General features: G+C 39.4%; 1 protein-coding gene across 1 annotated transcript in view; it reads left to right on the top strand.

Annotated features, from left to right (window-relative positions):
• Positions 1-995: 995 nt before the first annotated feature.
• The window catches only part of LOC145403332 (uncharacterized), a 137,864-nt gene continuing 123,050 nt past the window's right edge, over positions 996-15,809 (top strand). Inside the window, exon 1 of the mRNA XM_080275124.1 lies at positions 996-1,134. Coding sequence (XP_080131250.1) covers positions 996-1,134 — 139 coding nt within the window. The remainder of the gene's footprint in view (positions 1,135-15,809) is intronic.

Here is a 15,809-nt window from a genome sequence, read left to right as displayed (position 1 = left end):
CAGAGTTGTAAAAATATGGAACAAATTGCCCTCCAGTGTAGTAAATTGCGATACAGTACTAACCTTCAAAGGTCTCTTAGATAGGCTAAGTATCTATCGTCTAACCCCCAGCTTAATATGTTTACCCCAGAATAAAAAACTCGAGTATATATAAACTTTTTTGTTTTTCTCACAGCCCGAGTCAATTTATTAAAAGTCCAGACTAGGATATGCACAGATAGCCCTGAGTTAACGGTCACAACTCTCACTTTCGACCTGTGATGGGCTGTGGATCACTGAGGGTCCCTGTTAGTGAAGTGACCACCACTGGGATCTTTATTTTTTTTTTTAATGTACCAGGGATCATTGCTTCAGGAGGAAACTTGTGTGCTTGTCCCGCATGGGAAAGTTCCTTGTCTCAGTGGAGTGAATGGAGCCAGGGCCTGATTGACTGCTACCTACCTTAAAAGTGCCAGGCAAGGCTGCCGCACCACCCCTGAACATCCAAACTGTGCAATTTCCACACTGTGTCTACAGACGCCTCGTTAACTCAGCGTACCCATACATGTCGTGCCTTATTTATTTATTATATGATTATTCATTTTACTTTACTATTTTCTCTTTCAGGTTATTCAAACTGGTAGCTTAGAGATAAAGTATTATACTGTAGAATGTAACTTTTCCTTTCAGTCTTTCCTAAAAAATTTTCCTTGTCAGTTTTTCCATGCTGCATGGAGGTTTTTCTCTTTTTTTTTTTTTTTTTTTTGCCAGTTCAAACTGGAGAGTTTGAAGGCGGGGGAAGCTTTCTTGCTTTACTATTCTTATCCTTCAATGTGTAGAATTAGATCTTGCAGTCATAGTCTACTCTGTAACAAGCAGCCTCAAAGGAACCATTAGGTCTGTTGCTGTTTGCCTTCCTTTGTACTTTGTACTCCTTTATACTTTGTACTCTGTCTGGAGAGAGAGACTGTCCCAAGGGGGAAGTAAACATAAGGCTGGGAGTCACAGTACCTAAGATGGGTGGTGCGTCCACACCTGCACCAAGCACCTGCAGGACGTTCGTTTCAGGCCAACACCAAGACAACTCACACCGCCACCGGCGACGAATCACGTTGAGGTTTGCAGAGCTAGAAATCGAAATCTGGGCCAATGGGAGTGCGTCTTGTAAAACCAGGGTTCAGGAGTGGCGTTTTAGTACAGTAAAAGTGAGGAGGGGTATTGAGGGGTAGGATGGAAGGAGGGGGGAAGGGATAGAGGGAAGGGAGAGAGGTGCCACGTGGTGGCTGGTGAGTACCGTCCCCTGCACCACCAATCACTGTGTTTTCTCTGCTGAATGCCAGCCAGTGAAAGAGCCTGATTATGACGGAAAAGAGAGAGGGAGCAAGCAAAAGAGGAGGGCTGTAGGAGGGTGGGGGGGAGGGAGATTATTGCTGAACTTGTGCTATTGGCTCTGGCTGCGGTGTTGCGAGCTTGCGAGGAGTTGTACTTTTGGCCACAAGTATTCATTCACCCCCCCCCCCCCCCCCGATTGCCTTTCCCAGATTTCATCTGGTAACACTGACTCCTTGTCCAGATGTACAATATTCTATGTTCCCAAAGTCATTTTCCCCTCTCATACTTCTAGCTGTTTATTTACCTTGGGGCGATATTTTATGAATATTGGTATTAATCTCTCTATTCAGCCAAAGTTGATTTACTCTGATATTACTTTTATGTGTGAAGAAAACTGGTCTCTCCTTCTCCCCCTCCTTCTTTCCTCCCTCTCTCTTTCTCTCCCCCACCCTCTCCCTCCGTTTCTTTCCCTATTCCCTCTCTCCTTATCCTACCCCTCCCTCTCTCTCGTTCTCCCTCCCTCGTTCCCCTTACTCTCTCTCCCCATTCCCCCTTCTGTCTGTCTGTCTGTCTCATATGCTATGACTGTGGTGGTAGTGCTAGGTTTCTTGCTACAGTTATTTTTCCCACTTTACAGAAAGTTTGTTTCTTCTCCTGTACTAGCGCCGTTTCATGGCGACCTCTCCATACTTTTTTTTCTTCCAGTACCCGTCCATATTTCGTATAAAGCTGGAGTGGAGTTAATATTATCTACACATCTGTGTATATGACGGGCAGATTAAGATGGTAATAAAGGTGTGATCATAACTGTAATGCAGTAATATTTCCATAACATAATATGCAAACATTACTATATAAATGCACTTGTAACAGCCCTCTAGAAAAAACGGAAGGTGTTTCTACATAATCTATTAACCAAATTTGTGTTTTATCGAAACCTATAAGTTACTGCACAGTCTGAGCAGAGAAAGTTTGTCATGGATCATTCCTCCCCGCAATTAGCGATAACCTCCTGCAGCCTGTCGCAGACAGAGGTAACAGGACTGTATAACTACAGTTCTTTATTTTCTTCTAAATAGTTCCCACTCGGCCATCATGTGTTCTTGGAGGTGCTGGAGTGTTCAATTCGGCGCTGGGACCCACAGTTAAACGATACTACCCCAGCTGTCCTTTGTGAACTTCAGGTGGTCCGCCAGTTGATGTGTAGTGGGCAGCCATCCCGAAAGACAGTGACAAACCACCCATCCTATAATATTTGTGTGCATGAATCCGCTCAAGGCACTCACCTAAGAATCTCTCTCTCTCTCTCTCTCTCTCTCTCCCTCTACTGTTAGTACCCTGTAGGTAAGAACTGTTTGTATTATTTAAACACGACTGCCGTTCTTAACACTAAGTTTAGTACTGGCCACATTTAATTATAATTTATAATCAAAGGAATACAAAATCTTACAACAAATACTAATTTAATTTTCCCCATACAGGCGCACAGGAGCCGAACTAAAACTTCATGTCCCTTTTAAAACCGAATAAATTCGTTTCCTGATTGTATGCATAAATAACTGCTCAACAATATTGCCTAGGTATTACCGTTTACAAATTTGACATAGTTATGCACTAGTTTCTTTGAACCTGAGTAAAGATTTTAACATGCATATGCACAGAGCCGTTCGTTCTAGAAGAGGAGGTTTTATATGGTACGGTTTCAGATAAGGTAATTTCCGACACTCGACGGTCACGTTATAACCTACTATCTTCATTTTATCGAGTTTATGTGTTTGTCATCTTACGAATGTGTAGTTCCCATGTTATCTATTCCTATCCACTTAGCGTAGCACATAGGGGTGTTGACGGCGGCCAAGGCCAGAGAACATTATGATCCTATTATAGAATATGAACCTTTTAGGTCAGATGTAGTGTTTCGGAACATTCGAGCAGCCGAACGTACTCGACAACAAAATATGATTTATCCAATTCTAAATCCTGGTGACCAGCAAGAGTCTTGATTTCTTGACCTTCGGAAGCGAATCCAATTATGTAACGTCAGAATAAAGGACAAATACCTTAGATAAATTATTGGAGGGATTAACGAAAACTAATCATCGATAATGGCATAATAGACGAGAGAAATGTCGTCTCAAGCGAGGTAAATAGCTGGAAGTATGAGAGAGAGAGAGAGAGAGAGAGAGAGAGAGAGAGAGAATAAGATGAACGAGGAAGGAAGAATCAGAAAAAGGGAGAGAGTAGGGAAGGATAAGGAGAGAGAGAATGAGGAGTGGGAGGGACGGAGTATGAGAGTGAAAGGGAGGGAGGGAGGGATGGGAGGGGGAGGAAAGACCAGTTTTCTTCGCACATAAAAGTAATATCGGAATAAATCAACTTTGGCTGAATAGAGGGATTAATAGCAATATTTATGGAATATCTTCTCAAGGTATGTAAATAGCTACAGTAGAAGCATGAGGAACATAGAATATCGTACATCTGGACGTGGAGTCAGTGTTACCAGATGAAATCTGGCAGAGGCAAATCTGATGTGTGTAAGAATACTTGTGGCCAATAGTACACTGGCGGTTAAAAGTTTGTCCTGATCCCAGACACAACATGAATATCTGCCAACTGAGGTTCGAACAACGGTGCTTCGGGAGGAAGGGGATGCGAGGTGCCGGTGTAGCGTTATGATCTGTCCCCCTGTCCGCCCACTACGGCGCATGCGCGGGAGTTGCCAGAGGCCGCCACAAATATGCCATTTGTCCTCTGATCTCTGTAGGGGTAACAAGATCGGAGCCTCTCGCCCTTTGTTTACAAACGGCAAATGGTCATTCCGGCTTCTCATATCATTCGTCTCATAGCTTTCTCGGGTAGTTTCCGCCCTTAAATTAAATTAGGTTAGGCGGAAAGCAGTAAAAATTCGAATTTCTAAGGTATGAATGAGTTAGGTTGGATAAACATAGATATAATTAATCATCTGGGGACGAGTTATCTAAGCTGTTAGGCGTGAGGATTGTCTTAGCTATGTATCTTTACAGGACTGAGTCAAGCTTGTACTGTCTCGTGTATTAAACCATTTTTATCACACATATCCTTGAAATTATAAAGAGTTTTGGCACACACTACCTCATTCTGTTGTGCATTCCACTGATCAATTGTCCTATTAGGGAAACTGAATTTCCTTACATCTTTATCACCTCTATTTTTATGCTATATTTTGCAATGTCCTCTTGCTGATGCTTCACACATATGATATATATTCATTTATGTCTATTTTCTGTTCCCCTGATATGCATTTATATAGCATAATCATGTCTCCTCCTCCTCTCCTGCGGCGTTGGTAAATTCAATCTTTCCAGTCTTTCTCAGTAACTTAAATCCCTTAAGATTGGTACCCATCTTGTAGGGGCTCGTTGTACTTTTTCAATCTTATCTGTGTTTTTTGAGATGAGGATTCCAGACTACTGTGATGCATACTCCAGTGGTGGTCTGATGAATATCTTCCTCAGCATATCTTCATTTATATATGTGAATGCTATTCTCATATTAGCAAGCAATGTATACATGTTTCGTACCTTCTCACTGATGTGATCATCAGGAGATAGTCTGTTACTGATAATTACTCCTAGGTCCTTCTCCTTTTCTGATATGTGTAGGGTTGATCTTCCTAACTTATAATACCAATCTGGTCTTTTCTCACTTTTACCATATTTTATTACATGACACTTGTCCACAGTAAATTCCATTTGCCATTTATTGCTCCATTCATGAAGCTTGTTCAATTCCTCTTGCAGCTCTTTACAAGAATCTATGTTAGTAATTTTCTTTTGAATTTTTGCATCATCTGCAAACATATTTAGATAGCTTCCTCTCTGCGTTATATATTCACTTTAATACCCACCCAACCCCTTTTAAATGCCATAGAGTCAATAAGTGGCTTGGTGCTAGCTTTTCCTTTTCCTTTTTTTTTCCAATTATCCAATCCAATCCCTTTAGTTTTGAGAAATCTTACATCTCCCTTTAGTTTTGAGAAATCTCACATAAGAGTGTTAGGCTAGTCCAGTACAGTTCAAGTTCAATGTGAAATAAAAATTAGCCTCAAAATTTCATTAATGGAAAAGTACTTTTAACTCCAAACACTATGAAAACAGTATGCACTCCAGTAGGGTATGCTTAGTGAAGTTTCCTGTTCACACTGTTACAGCACTGCTACTGATTCAATGGATAATGATAAAGTAAAAACCCTTATCAGTTACGTTACTTAGATCACTTCAGATAATAGTTGTTATGGGAAATTAAAAAAAAAAAATCCTAAGATAGGTTGTTCAGCACATTGGGTACATTACTACACATCACTGATTGGCATATTTTAATACCAATCGTTTATTTAAATCTGCACACATGTGCAGTAACATAAATCCTGTCGTGTCCAGTAGCACAGGATATATTTATACACTGTACTATCAGTGGAAATGCATTGAACACATTAATAAAAAAAAAAAGCAAAAGTTAGCACCAAGCCAATGAAAATATGGCACTGAGGTGGAAGGGGGTTGGGTGGTTATTAAAGTGAAAATATAAGGCTGAGAGATAAGACACATGAAGTACAAGAGGAGGTGAATAATAAGCGCCAGTACCAAGCTAAAACAATGACTACATGGCACTATAATGGAAGAGGGTTTGGTGGGTATTAAAGTGAAAATGTAAGGCAGAGAGGTAAGACAGATAAAGTACAGAAGCAGAGTGGGAAGAGGGGAAGGATGGAGATTAAAGTGCCCCTTTTGCGACAAACAGGGATACTGAGGAAGTATTCTGTCCCCCCTCCCCAGAGGGGTACTATCAATGGAAACTAAGCCAGCTCCCAGCCACGGTTATCTCACAAATCCTTTCCCCTCGGGGAGGGGGGGATAGAATACTTCCTCAATATCCCTGCTTGTCGTAAAAGCCCACTAAAAATCCTTCCCCTTTTCCCCCTCTGCTTCTTGTACTTCATCTGTTCCACCTCTCTGCCATATATTTTCAATACCCACCCAAGTTAGTGCCATATAACTTAGTCACTGAATAGAATGGAATATTAAAAAAAGAAAAAAAGAAAGAAAGGAAAGCGAGCACCAAGCCACTCAATGACTATATGGCACTACAATAGGAGTTGGGTGGGTATTAAAGTGAAAATATAAGGCAGAGAGGTGGGACAGATAAAGTACAAGAAGCAGAGGGGGAAAAGAGGAAGGATGAAGATTAAAGTGCCCCTTTTAGACGGTTTTTACGACAAGCAGGGATACTGAGGAGGTATTCTATCCCCCCCCTCCCCAGGGGGAAACTTAGTCATTGAGTGGCTTGGTGCTCTCTTTCCTTTTTTTTTATTTTTTTTATTCCATTCCATTTCATTCCATTCCATTCATGAGTCCTTTACTCATCCTTCTTAACCACCTGTGAGGTCTACAAATACCTGTACACTAGTCAAATTTAACACAATGAGAACTACTCAGCTACAGACCAGTATCACTGACCAGTGTTATAAGACATCTAGAACATGGTATGATAAAAGAGAGGCAGTTAGGTTTTAGGAAGGGATAATCATGTGTTACTAATCTTCTAAGCAATTATGACAAAGTTAGAGAAACATTACAGAAAAGAGAAGGATGGGTGGACAGTATCTATTTAGATTTTAAGAAAGCACTTGACAGAGTACCGCACCAAAGACTTTTATGGAAGCTGTACTATCAAGGAGGTATCCAAGGCAATGTCCACTGTTGGATGCAGGCTTTTCTCAGAAAAAGGGAAATGAGAACAATATTAAGGGGAATATTACTCATCATGGAGGGAAGTGACCAGCGGAGTTCCACAGGGCTCAGTTATGTTTTTAGTATATTATGTTTTTAGTATATATAAATGACATAGACAGTAATATTGGAAATGGAAGCTATCTAAATATGATTGCAGATGATGCAAAAATTTCAAAGGAAAATTACTAACATAGATTCTTGCCAAGAGCTGCAAGAGGAATTGAACAAGCTTAATGAATGAAGCAATAAATGGCAAATGGAATTTACTGTGGACAAGTGTCATGTAATAAAATATGGTAAAAGTGAGAAAAGACCAGATTGGTATTATAAGTTAGGAAGATCAACCCTACACATATCAGAAAAGGAGAAGGACCTAGGAGTAATTATCAGTAACAGACTATCTCCTGATGATCACATCAGTGAGAAGGTACGAAACATGTATACATTGCTTGCTAATATGAGAATAGCATTCACATATATAAATGAAGATATGCTGAGGAAGATATTCATCAGACCACCACTGGAGTATGCATCACAGTAGTCTGGAATCCTCATCTCAAAAAACACAGATAAGATTGAAAAAGTACAACGAGCCCCTACAAGATGGGTACCAATCTTAAGGGATTTAAGTTACTGAGAAAGACTGGAAAGATTGAATTTACCAACGCTGCAGGAGAGGAGGAGGAGACATGATTATACTATATAAATGCATATCAGGGGAACAGAAAATAGACATAAATGAATATATATCATATGTGTGAAGCATCAGCAAGAAGACATTGCAAAATATAGCATAAAAATAGAGGTGATAAAGATGTAAGGAAATTCAGTTTCCCTAATAGGACAATTGATCAGTGGAATGCACAACAGAATGAGGTAGTGTGTGCCAAAACTCTTTATAATTTCAAGGATATGTGTGATAAAAATGGTTTAATACACGAGACAGTACAAGCTTGACTCAGTCCTGTAAAGATACATAGCTAAGACAATCCTCACGCCTAACAGCTTAGATAACTCGTCCCCAGATGATTAATTATATCTATGTTTATCCAACCTAACTCATTCATACCTTAGAAATTCGAATTTTTACTGCTTTCCGCCTAACCTAATTTAATTTAAGGGCGGAAACTACCCGAGAAAGCTTTGAGACGAATGATATGAGAAGCCGGAATGACCATTTGCCGTTTGTAAACAAAGGGCGAGAGGCTCCGATCATGTTACCCCTACAGAGATCAGAGGTCAAATGGCATATTTGTGGCGGCCTCTGGCAACTCCCGCGCATGCGCCGTAGGGGGCGGACAGGGGGACAGATCACAACGCTACACCGGGGTGGCAGGAGACGGGGTCAAAGGGAGGGATTCAGTTTCCAGATCCATGGGATGATAAGTAACCAATATTGCCATGATCTCAGTATGATGCGCTGCTAATGTTATATTAAATTAATAAATATGAACATGATGATATACAGGTAAGTGTATAGTCCACGAGACAATTTTTTCTAAGGTGATTTAGAGAATCATGATTAGTGCTGTGATGTTTTTCAGTCCTCGCATGGTAAAAGCAATCTGTTTCTATTTCATTTTTTAGATCATCGTTAGGATAACTGTGATTCGTTGGTTTCTTTGTAGAGGGGCCAGTCGTCGGTTATCATTGGATGTTAAACTTTTCAGTGTGTATTATGGTCATACTTTTCTGTCTTTAATAAGGTTATAATTTATACCACACTTACAGGTATACCATCGTTATTTTGAGTCTTCAGCTAAGGAAGGACTTTATGGCAAAAACCTGGTCATTTCGATCAGTTTCGGGAGAAGGTGTTCGGGATGAAGTTAGAAAATATATCGGCAAATTTTAATTTAGAGGAAAATGAAACACATGAGTTAAACAAATGCTTTTATATCAATCAAACACTCGTGATGACACAGTGAAGTAGTGTATTTATGATACAGATTTGGAATATTACTACTTACATATACAAGTAACTCACCTTGACTGTATTAAGAAAAACACGTTCATATATAATTACCATAATTTATGGTAACCCGAGAAAACATAAGGGTGATACTGACATAAACATAATACCAGGCTTTTGGTAAATCACTGCTTCCAGTGTATACATACAGGATACATACGGTATTACTTTTCAATATGAAAGCTATCTACTAACACGGAATCGAAGAAAATTACATCATCAAGCATTCAAACGATGCAAACACATCAGTACAAGGTCCAAACACCTTGAGCCTGAACAACTTCATCAACCCTCTTGGGTAAGGATGCCACTAAATTATGACAAATATTTGGACGATTCCTCACAGACTCCCAAACCTCAAGGGCTTTACGTTCTACAGTTCGAACATTGTTTTTCTTCACCCACGTCCCAGTCCTTGCACATAATGGCCCATAAAGTCTGGACTGGGTGTAGATCACAACCCTTTGAGGGCCAATCGAGGACTTCCACTTCTGGGTGCTGATTTAACCAATCCTTCAACAGTGTGCATATATGCACAGGACTCCTGTCGTGAATAAGTCTAATAGGATGAGGAAGTGGGATTGTCGTATTTCGCACGGATAGCAATAAAATGTTTTCTAACACGTCAATGTATTTTTGCCATGAAAATCTTCCTTCTTTTTTCATCAATTCTCCAGGTCCATTGGCCCACATCCTGCCCCCAGATGATAGGTTCACCTGCCCACTTTTGCCCTTCTGTATATATTTCATCTCATACTGTGTGTTTACTAGTCTCCAGCACGTTGGAGCCCCTGCTTCTGCCGACGTGAAGCATTTCTCATCAGTAAATAGTACTGTTCAAAAAATCTACGTCTGCTCCTTAATACTGTAAAGCAAAGCCTAGTCTTCACTCTATTGGCTTGAGAGAGTTTTTATTTCTTGGCCGTCCTGTAACAGTGAATGCCCATCTCGTGCATGCATCTTCTCGTCGTCCGCTGATCGCAAGGAAGCTGTAAAGTCCGAGTAACCTGAACTGCTGAACACTTTGATGCTCGTTTACCATGTCCGCTATACGGGCGACATCTTGACGAGTGAGAATCCGAAGTCTTCTACTGCGAGGCTTTGTCTTCACTGAGCCCTGCATTTGCCATCGACGAATCCATCGATTCACAGTCTAGACAGAGACACCCGTGAGGAGGGGAATTTCTCTCGACGATTTTTCCTCTTCCCACATCCCGATGATACGGCCAGGGAGGGTAATGTTCAGGATTGTTTGCGCTCTTCCCTTCACGAAATGCATTGCCGCGCCTCTCTGCTATTTCCTCAGTGAATACAAAATTATGCAATAGTTGGTACTGTACTCTTAAAGTATGCATACCGATAGTTCATTGTTGATTATATTGCACGATAACACTGGTAAAACCATCTTGCACTGCGGCTCTCCCCTACATTCAAAACAACCTCTCTCTCTCTCTCTCTCTCTCTCTGTTTCGAACAACCACTCATGTCATTTCACTGCATAGCTAATTATGTGGTTTTATCCTCCTTCCACTACCACATTCTTGCTATCCATAAGTTGCAATGCTTAATAAACAATTCGCACTGAGCCTCTCTCTTTCTCTCTCTCTCTCTGTGCATATACAGTATATATATATATATATATATATATATATATATATATATATATATATATATATATATATATATATATAACCCTATCGGATATGTTTACGTGAAGCTACAGAATATGGTGAATGTTTTTGGCGTATCAGGTAAAGCCAGGATTCCGAGGACTTAAATTATGATTGAATGGAAGCGTGGTCCATTGAACTGGGCAGACTTGGGCTATCTGAACGTTGCTACTCCTCACCCTCCCGTAGGGTGGGAATGGAGGTCCGGATGATGATGATGATATAATAAATAAATATAGAAGCCTCTGTGGTACAGTGGTAAAGTGTGCCTTTTCGTACACTGAAGAACGAAGGTTCGCGCCCAGCCATGGTAATGAACTTTGGGAGCGTTCTTCAGGCCACGTACTGCATTGGCGGACACAAGAGGTGCTGTGGTTGAACTAGTGTCGTGTACTATAAGGTATGCTTGCACCCAGTCGGCTTGTGCGGGCCGATTACATTTGGTTCACAGACTACACACACATCCAAAGCCACTCCAACACTACAATTACACTTACAAGCACTTCTCACCCTACATTCAATCTCTGCTAGACAGCCTAAGCCACTTGGTGCAGATACATTGGCTGTATCGTCCCCACTTCGGTCGGGATAGGCCGGTCCTCCAGTGGACACTCAAACGGCTGATGAGATAATATATATATATATATATATATATATATATATATATATATATATATATATATACACACACAGAAAGATTCGCACAATAAATAAAGGAACTTTTGGAAAATGAGTATTATTTCTGATAATGAAGAGGCTACGAATAAAGCTGGTTAAACTGTATATAATATTCATGGGATGAATGTCGTGGTATATGTAGTAAAGGAAAACTTTCCACTACAACTGGTTTTTAGATCTCCAGTTGGCTCTCCCTGTATTTTTTATAACATATAGCACTGGATCTAAACACGAGGTCCATGGACCCACAGGGGAGGGAGTAAGTAGGTAGGAAGAGCAAAAATGGGCGGAGAGAGGTAAGGGAGGAATGAGGTAGGAGGTTGACAAGAAGGGTGAGAATGGGTGGACTGGAGATGGAGATGTAAGAGAAAGGGATGGATATACAGGGGAATACAACAAAATAACCAGAGCTATTAATTATCATCGGAGTTAGTAGTAGCCTGGGATATTTCTAGAATCTGCTTAACCTCATCACTTCGTGCAGAGGCTGAAAATCACTACAAGAGTTCCAAGGCTGACATTCACGTATTCTCAGAGTCTCATGGAATACTTGACCATACTCATATTATTGTAAGTCATCAATATTACAGCCCAACCTTATCAGTGAGTCATATTGGGATCATGGCAATACTGGTTACTTATCATTCCATGGATCTGGACACTGAGTCCCTCCTTATGACCCCGTCTCCTGCCACCCCGGCACCTCGCATCCCCCTCCTCCCGAAGCACCGTTGTTTGAAACTCGGTTGAGATTCATGTTGTGCCTGGGATCAGGACAGATCTTTTGACCGCCAGTGTACAGTTACCTCCACTTCTAACGAGTACAGCGGGTGGTGTGTTTGGTGAAATGTGGCACCACTGTGTTTGTTTACATCGTAGTAAGAGTAAGGGAATGGGCAGACCCGGCAGAGCTTCCCCTCCGCTACAGTATCTAGTACCCACAGAAACTATGTTTTATCAAGTCATACTCTGTCTGCAAATACATGTGTTTGCCACGTATGTATAGCGGAAGGTAGAAAGAAAAATAGTGATGCCATTCGTTCCCATTGTTTCTCTGACAAGAGATTATTGTGAGGCGAGGTGAAAAGGAGGGGAGGGGGGAAGGGTGGTGGGAGTGCATGTATCGAAACTTTGTCGTGTTTCGTTTAGAAAGATGAAGGGTGTAATTATACAGATGTTCTGAGGTTATTGCTTACTCCGTATGCAATAACATGTATTGGATGAATGTTGGAGACTTAATGTTCGTCATACAATGTGGTAAACAAATGTAGTTAAGCATAAATGTTAGAAGGTGTGATGTTCGGTGTCTCGAAACGTGGTTCACCTGACTCTAGTGAGTGTGCGACTCAAATGCTGTAACATTTTTGTGGCTGAACCAGGGTGGCCAAAAAAATGATTCGTGATTATCCATGTGACACAACGGTCGTGCCATGTTGTGCATCATCTAGTCTGTTTTATTGTGAGGAAAAACAATCATTATATTCGCAAACCATGGTATAAGTAGATATCCTGTTGCACAGGATTATAGCTACTTTGAGTGTTGGACAGCTAGTGGCTTGTTGTGCAAAAATGTTGTGCAGACATCATACTGATGGATTACATGGAGATTGCATAATGAATGCATATCTTCTATTATAATAACCGAAATAACGGTGTTACGGATGTCCAGACCATAAAATTATAATGTCTCTTTCTTCGAGGTGCTACTTCTTTAGTCTGGATAGTGTGACAGCATCCATGAACATTGATCATCGTATATTATATTCTCATTAAAACATTCATATATTAGTTTTCATACAAGATCTTACACATTCAGGCCTCCTTAACTCCAGACGCATTATATTATCTAATCGTGTGTCTACGGTCACACCCTGTTCATCCTGAGGGACCAACATTCCTTTACCATTAATGTTTGTCGGCTGTCTGCCATTATAAACCAAGGTTTTAGTATGTAGCCACGGCTACACATAATATATCGGTGGCGTGGTGCTGCTAGGAGAGTGTAAAATAGCGTATAGTCTACGTGTGTTTGTGCAGGGAGTTTGGTAATAAACTTCGCCGACTTATTCACACTCATGCCAGGATAGCAAGGTCGCAGTTTTCGTGACTATACTGACTGACCATTGAAAACACTTTCACATCCCAGCAGTTTGAATGAGAGCCTGTTTTCAGCCAATAGAAACATTAAGTAATACAGTGAACAATGCAATTAAATATGTAGAGTAAGGAGTGTTTTATGCACCGTGTCATCATACAGGCTTATACAGTATAACACAGCCAAGAATAAGATGGACCTACAGTAGGATAAAAGTTGAGTGTTGGTGGAGCGTCCAAGTAAAGGTAAGCAACATCGGTGCACCAGCATCTGGATGGTAAAACTCAACCGTTGCGCTTTAGGCAAAATACTCCCGGGTTCTGAAGCTACCCCACTTCATCCAGAAGATTTGCACAAGGTCATTGATAAGACTGCAGTCTCGTCGTAGTGATGCAATATAAGGGAATCAATATCAAGTTTCGTTACTCATTATACAAGGAAGGGCCGGAATTTTGTGTGTGTGTGTGTGTGTGTGTGTGTGTGTGTGTGTGAGAGAGAGAGAGAGAGAGAGAGAGAGAGAGAGAGAGAGAGAGAAGAGAATCTCCCTTTCTCTTTCCTATATATATATATATATATATATATATATATATATATATATATATATATATATATATATATATATATCAACAACATAGTAAGTAATGACAGAATTGGAACTGCAGAATTTTGGGGTCTTTGGTACATTCACAAACTTAAGCCTTCATTAAATAACTATGAATCATCAACAAAGTTGTATACCTTGGGATTATAGTGTTTTGTATCGATGAATCAGCGTTTTGATGCTTGGTTCATTGATTTTTTACTTGGTTTTTTTGCTTCACACTGGTTTGTTGATGATTCAGAAGCTTTATGACACTTTTCTTTATGAAACACTGTGTTCAGGATTTTCAGTGTTAGCTGCCAACTCACAGAGGTAACACTCTCACTTTTATTTCTCGAGTTTGTTATTTAAGAAAAAAATACATTTTTTATAGTAATCAGTTATTGCCACTTGCTTTTTTGGTAACTTTTCTTTTTTTTGTATTTCTTATGGATTTTTTTTAAAAATTTTTAAAAACATTACCTAATTTGCAATGTGTGTTTTAAATGCTTTTAGGTCTGAAGATGGGATAAGCATCCCGAAACTAGTCACCTGAAATAAATAAATATGAAGTGGAAAATCATCTTGCTTCTCCTTGGCTGGATATATAGTATATATATATATATATATATATATATATATATATATATATATATATATATATATATATATATATATATGTCGTGCGAGATAGGAAAATTGCTTATTTATCTAAATTAGACAAATTTTCTGCTTTGTTTGCAAAGTTAGTATTGTTATTGCTTATTTTGTTATATAGAGTAATGTTTTTGCATATTTAGTTAAAATCTCCAGCTGCAATCTTTGCTAAATGTTTAAATTAAAATTGATTAAATAATATTGTTTTTCCAGTTTTTTCTATTCCTTCGGGAGGGAAGCTTATGATGTGGTTGTGGATTGTTGTAACCTTAGTTGCAGAAGATGGCTCTGGGTTAGTAGTAGGACTCTGGAATAACTAATATTTCTCGAGGAAATAAAAATTCCTCCAGTAGCAATTTATCTAAGACAGAAGATAGGTACAAAGATTAGCGATAACAACTGAAAAGAGATAAAGTAAATAAAAAAAAGTTTTCATTTCATTTCTTTTATTATTTTTTCTAAAATTGATAATTCTACACAAAGGATTGCCATTGATTCTCCAATTTCTTGGTCCTCTATTTCGATTTCTAAAGATAGATAGGAGAGGGAGGAGAGGTAAGAGAAGTAAGGATAGATATAGATATACAAGATAAATAAGAGAGAATTACTCATTTTTTCGATATTACTTAGAATTAAAGATATTCTTTATATTTATGGAATCTATTTTTATCAACATTTCTAAATAATATTAAATACTTTCAAGTAACCTTTCTTTCATAACAAGTGAGAGGGATGGTAATATGATGTTCTTTATTTGGAGTTTACGACGACAATAAATTACTAAATAATTTTTTCTGAGGACAAAGGCATAGAGTTTTGCCTCCTGGCAATGATAAACTTGTTCTGAAAAGACAATGGAAGGTGAAAGGGGGAAGAGGAGTTAAAGAGGATATAGAAAGAGAGAGAGAGAGGGAGGGATAGGTAAGAGAAGTAAAAATAGGAAGAAATAAAAATAAGAGAGAATTACTCATTTTTTCGATATTACTTAGAATTAAAGATATGGATATCATATTTCTAAATAATATTAATTACTTTCAAGTAACCTTTCTTTCATAACATGTGAGAGGTATGATAG

Source organism: Coenobita brevimanus, chromosome 60 (assembly GCF_032717465.1).
Source record: "Coenobita brevimanus isolate Jiangsu-jjx chromosome 60, ASM3271746v2, whole genome shotgun sequence".
Classification (NCBI taxonomy): domain Eukaryota; kingdom Metazoa; phylum Arthropoda; class Malacostraca; order Decapoda; family Coenobitidae; genus Coenobita; species Coenobita brevimanus.
The sequence above is the reverse complement of the archived record's forward strand: the minus strand, read 5'-3'. Positions and strand labels throughout refer to the sequence as shown.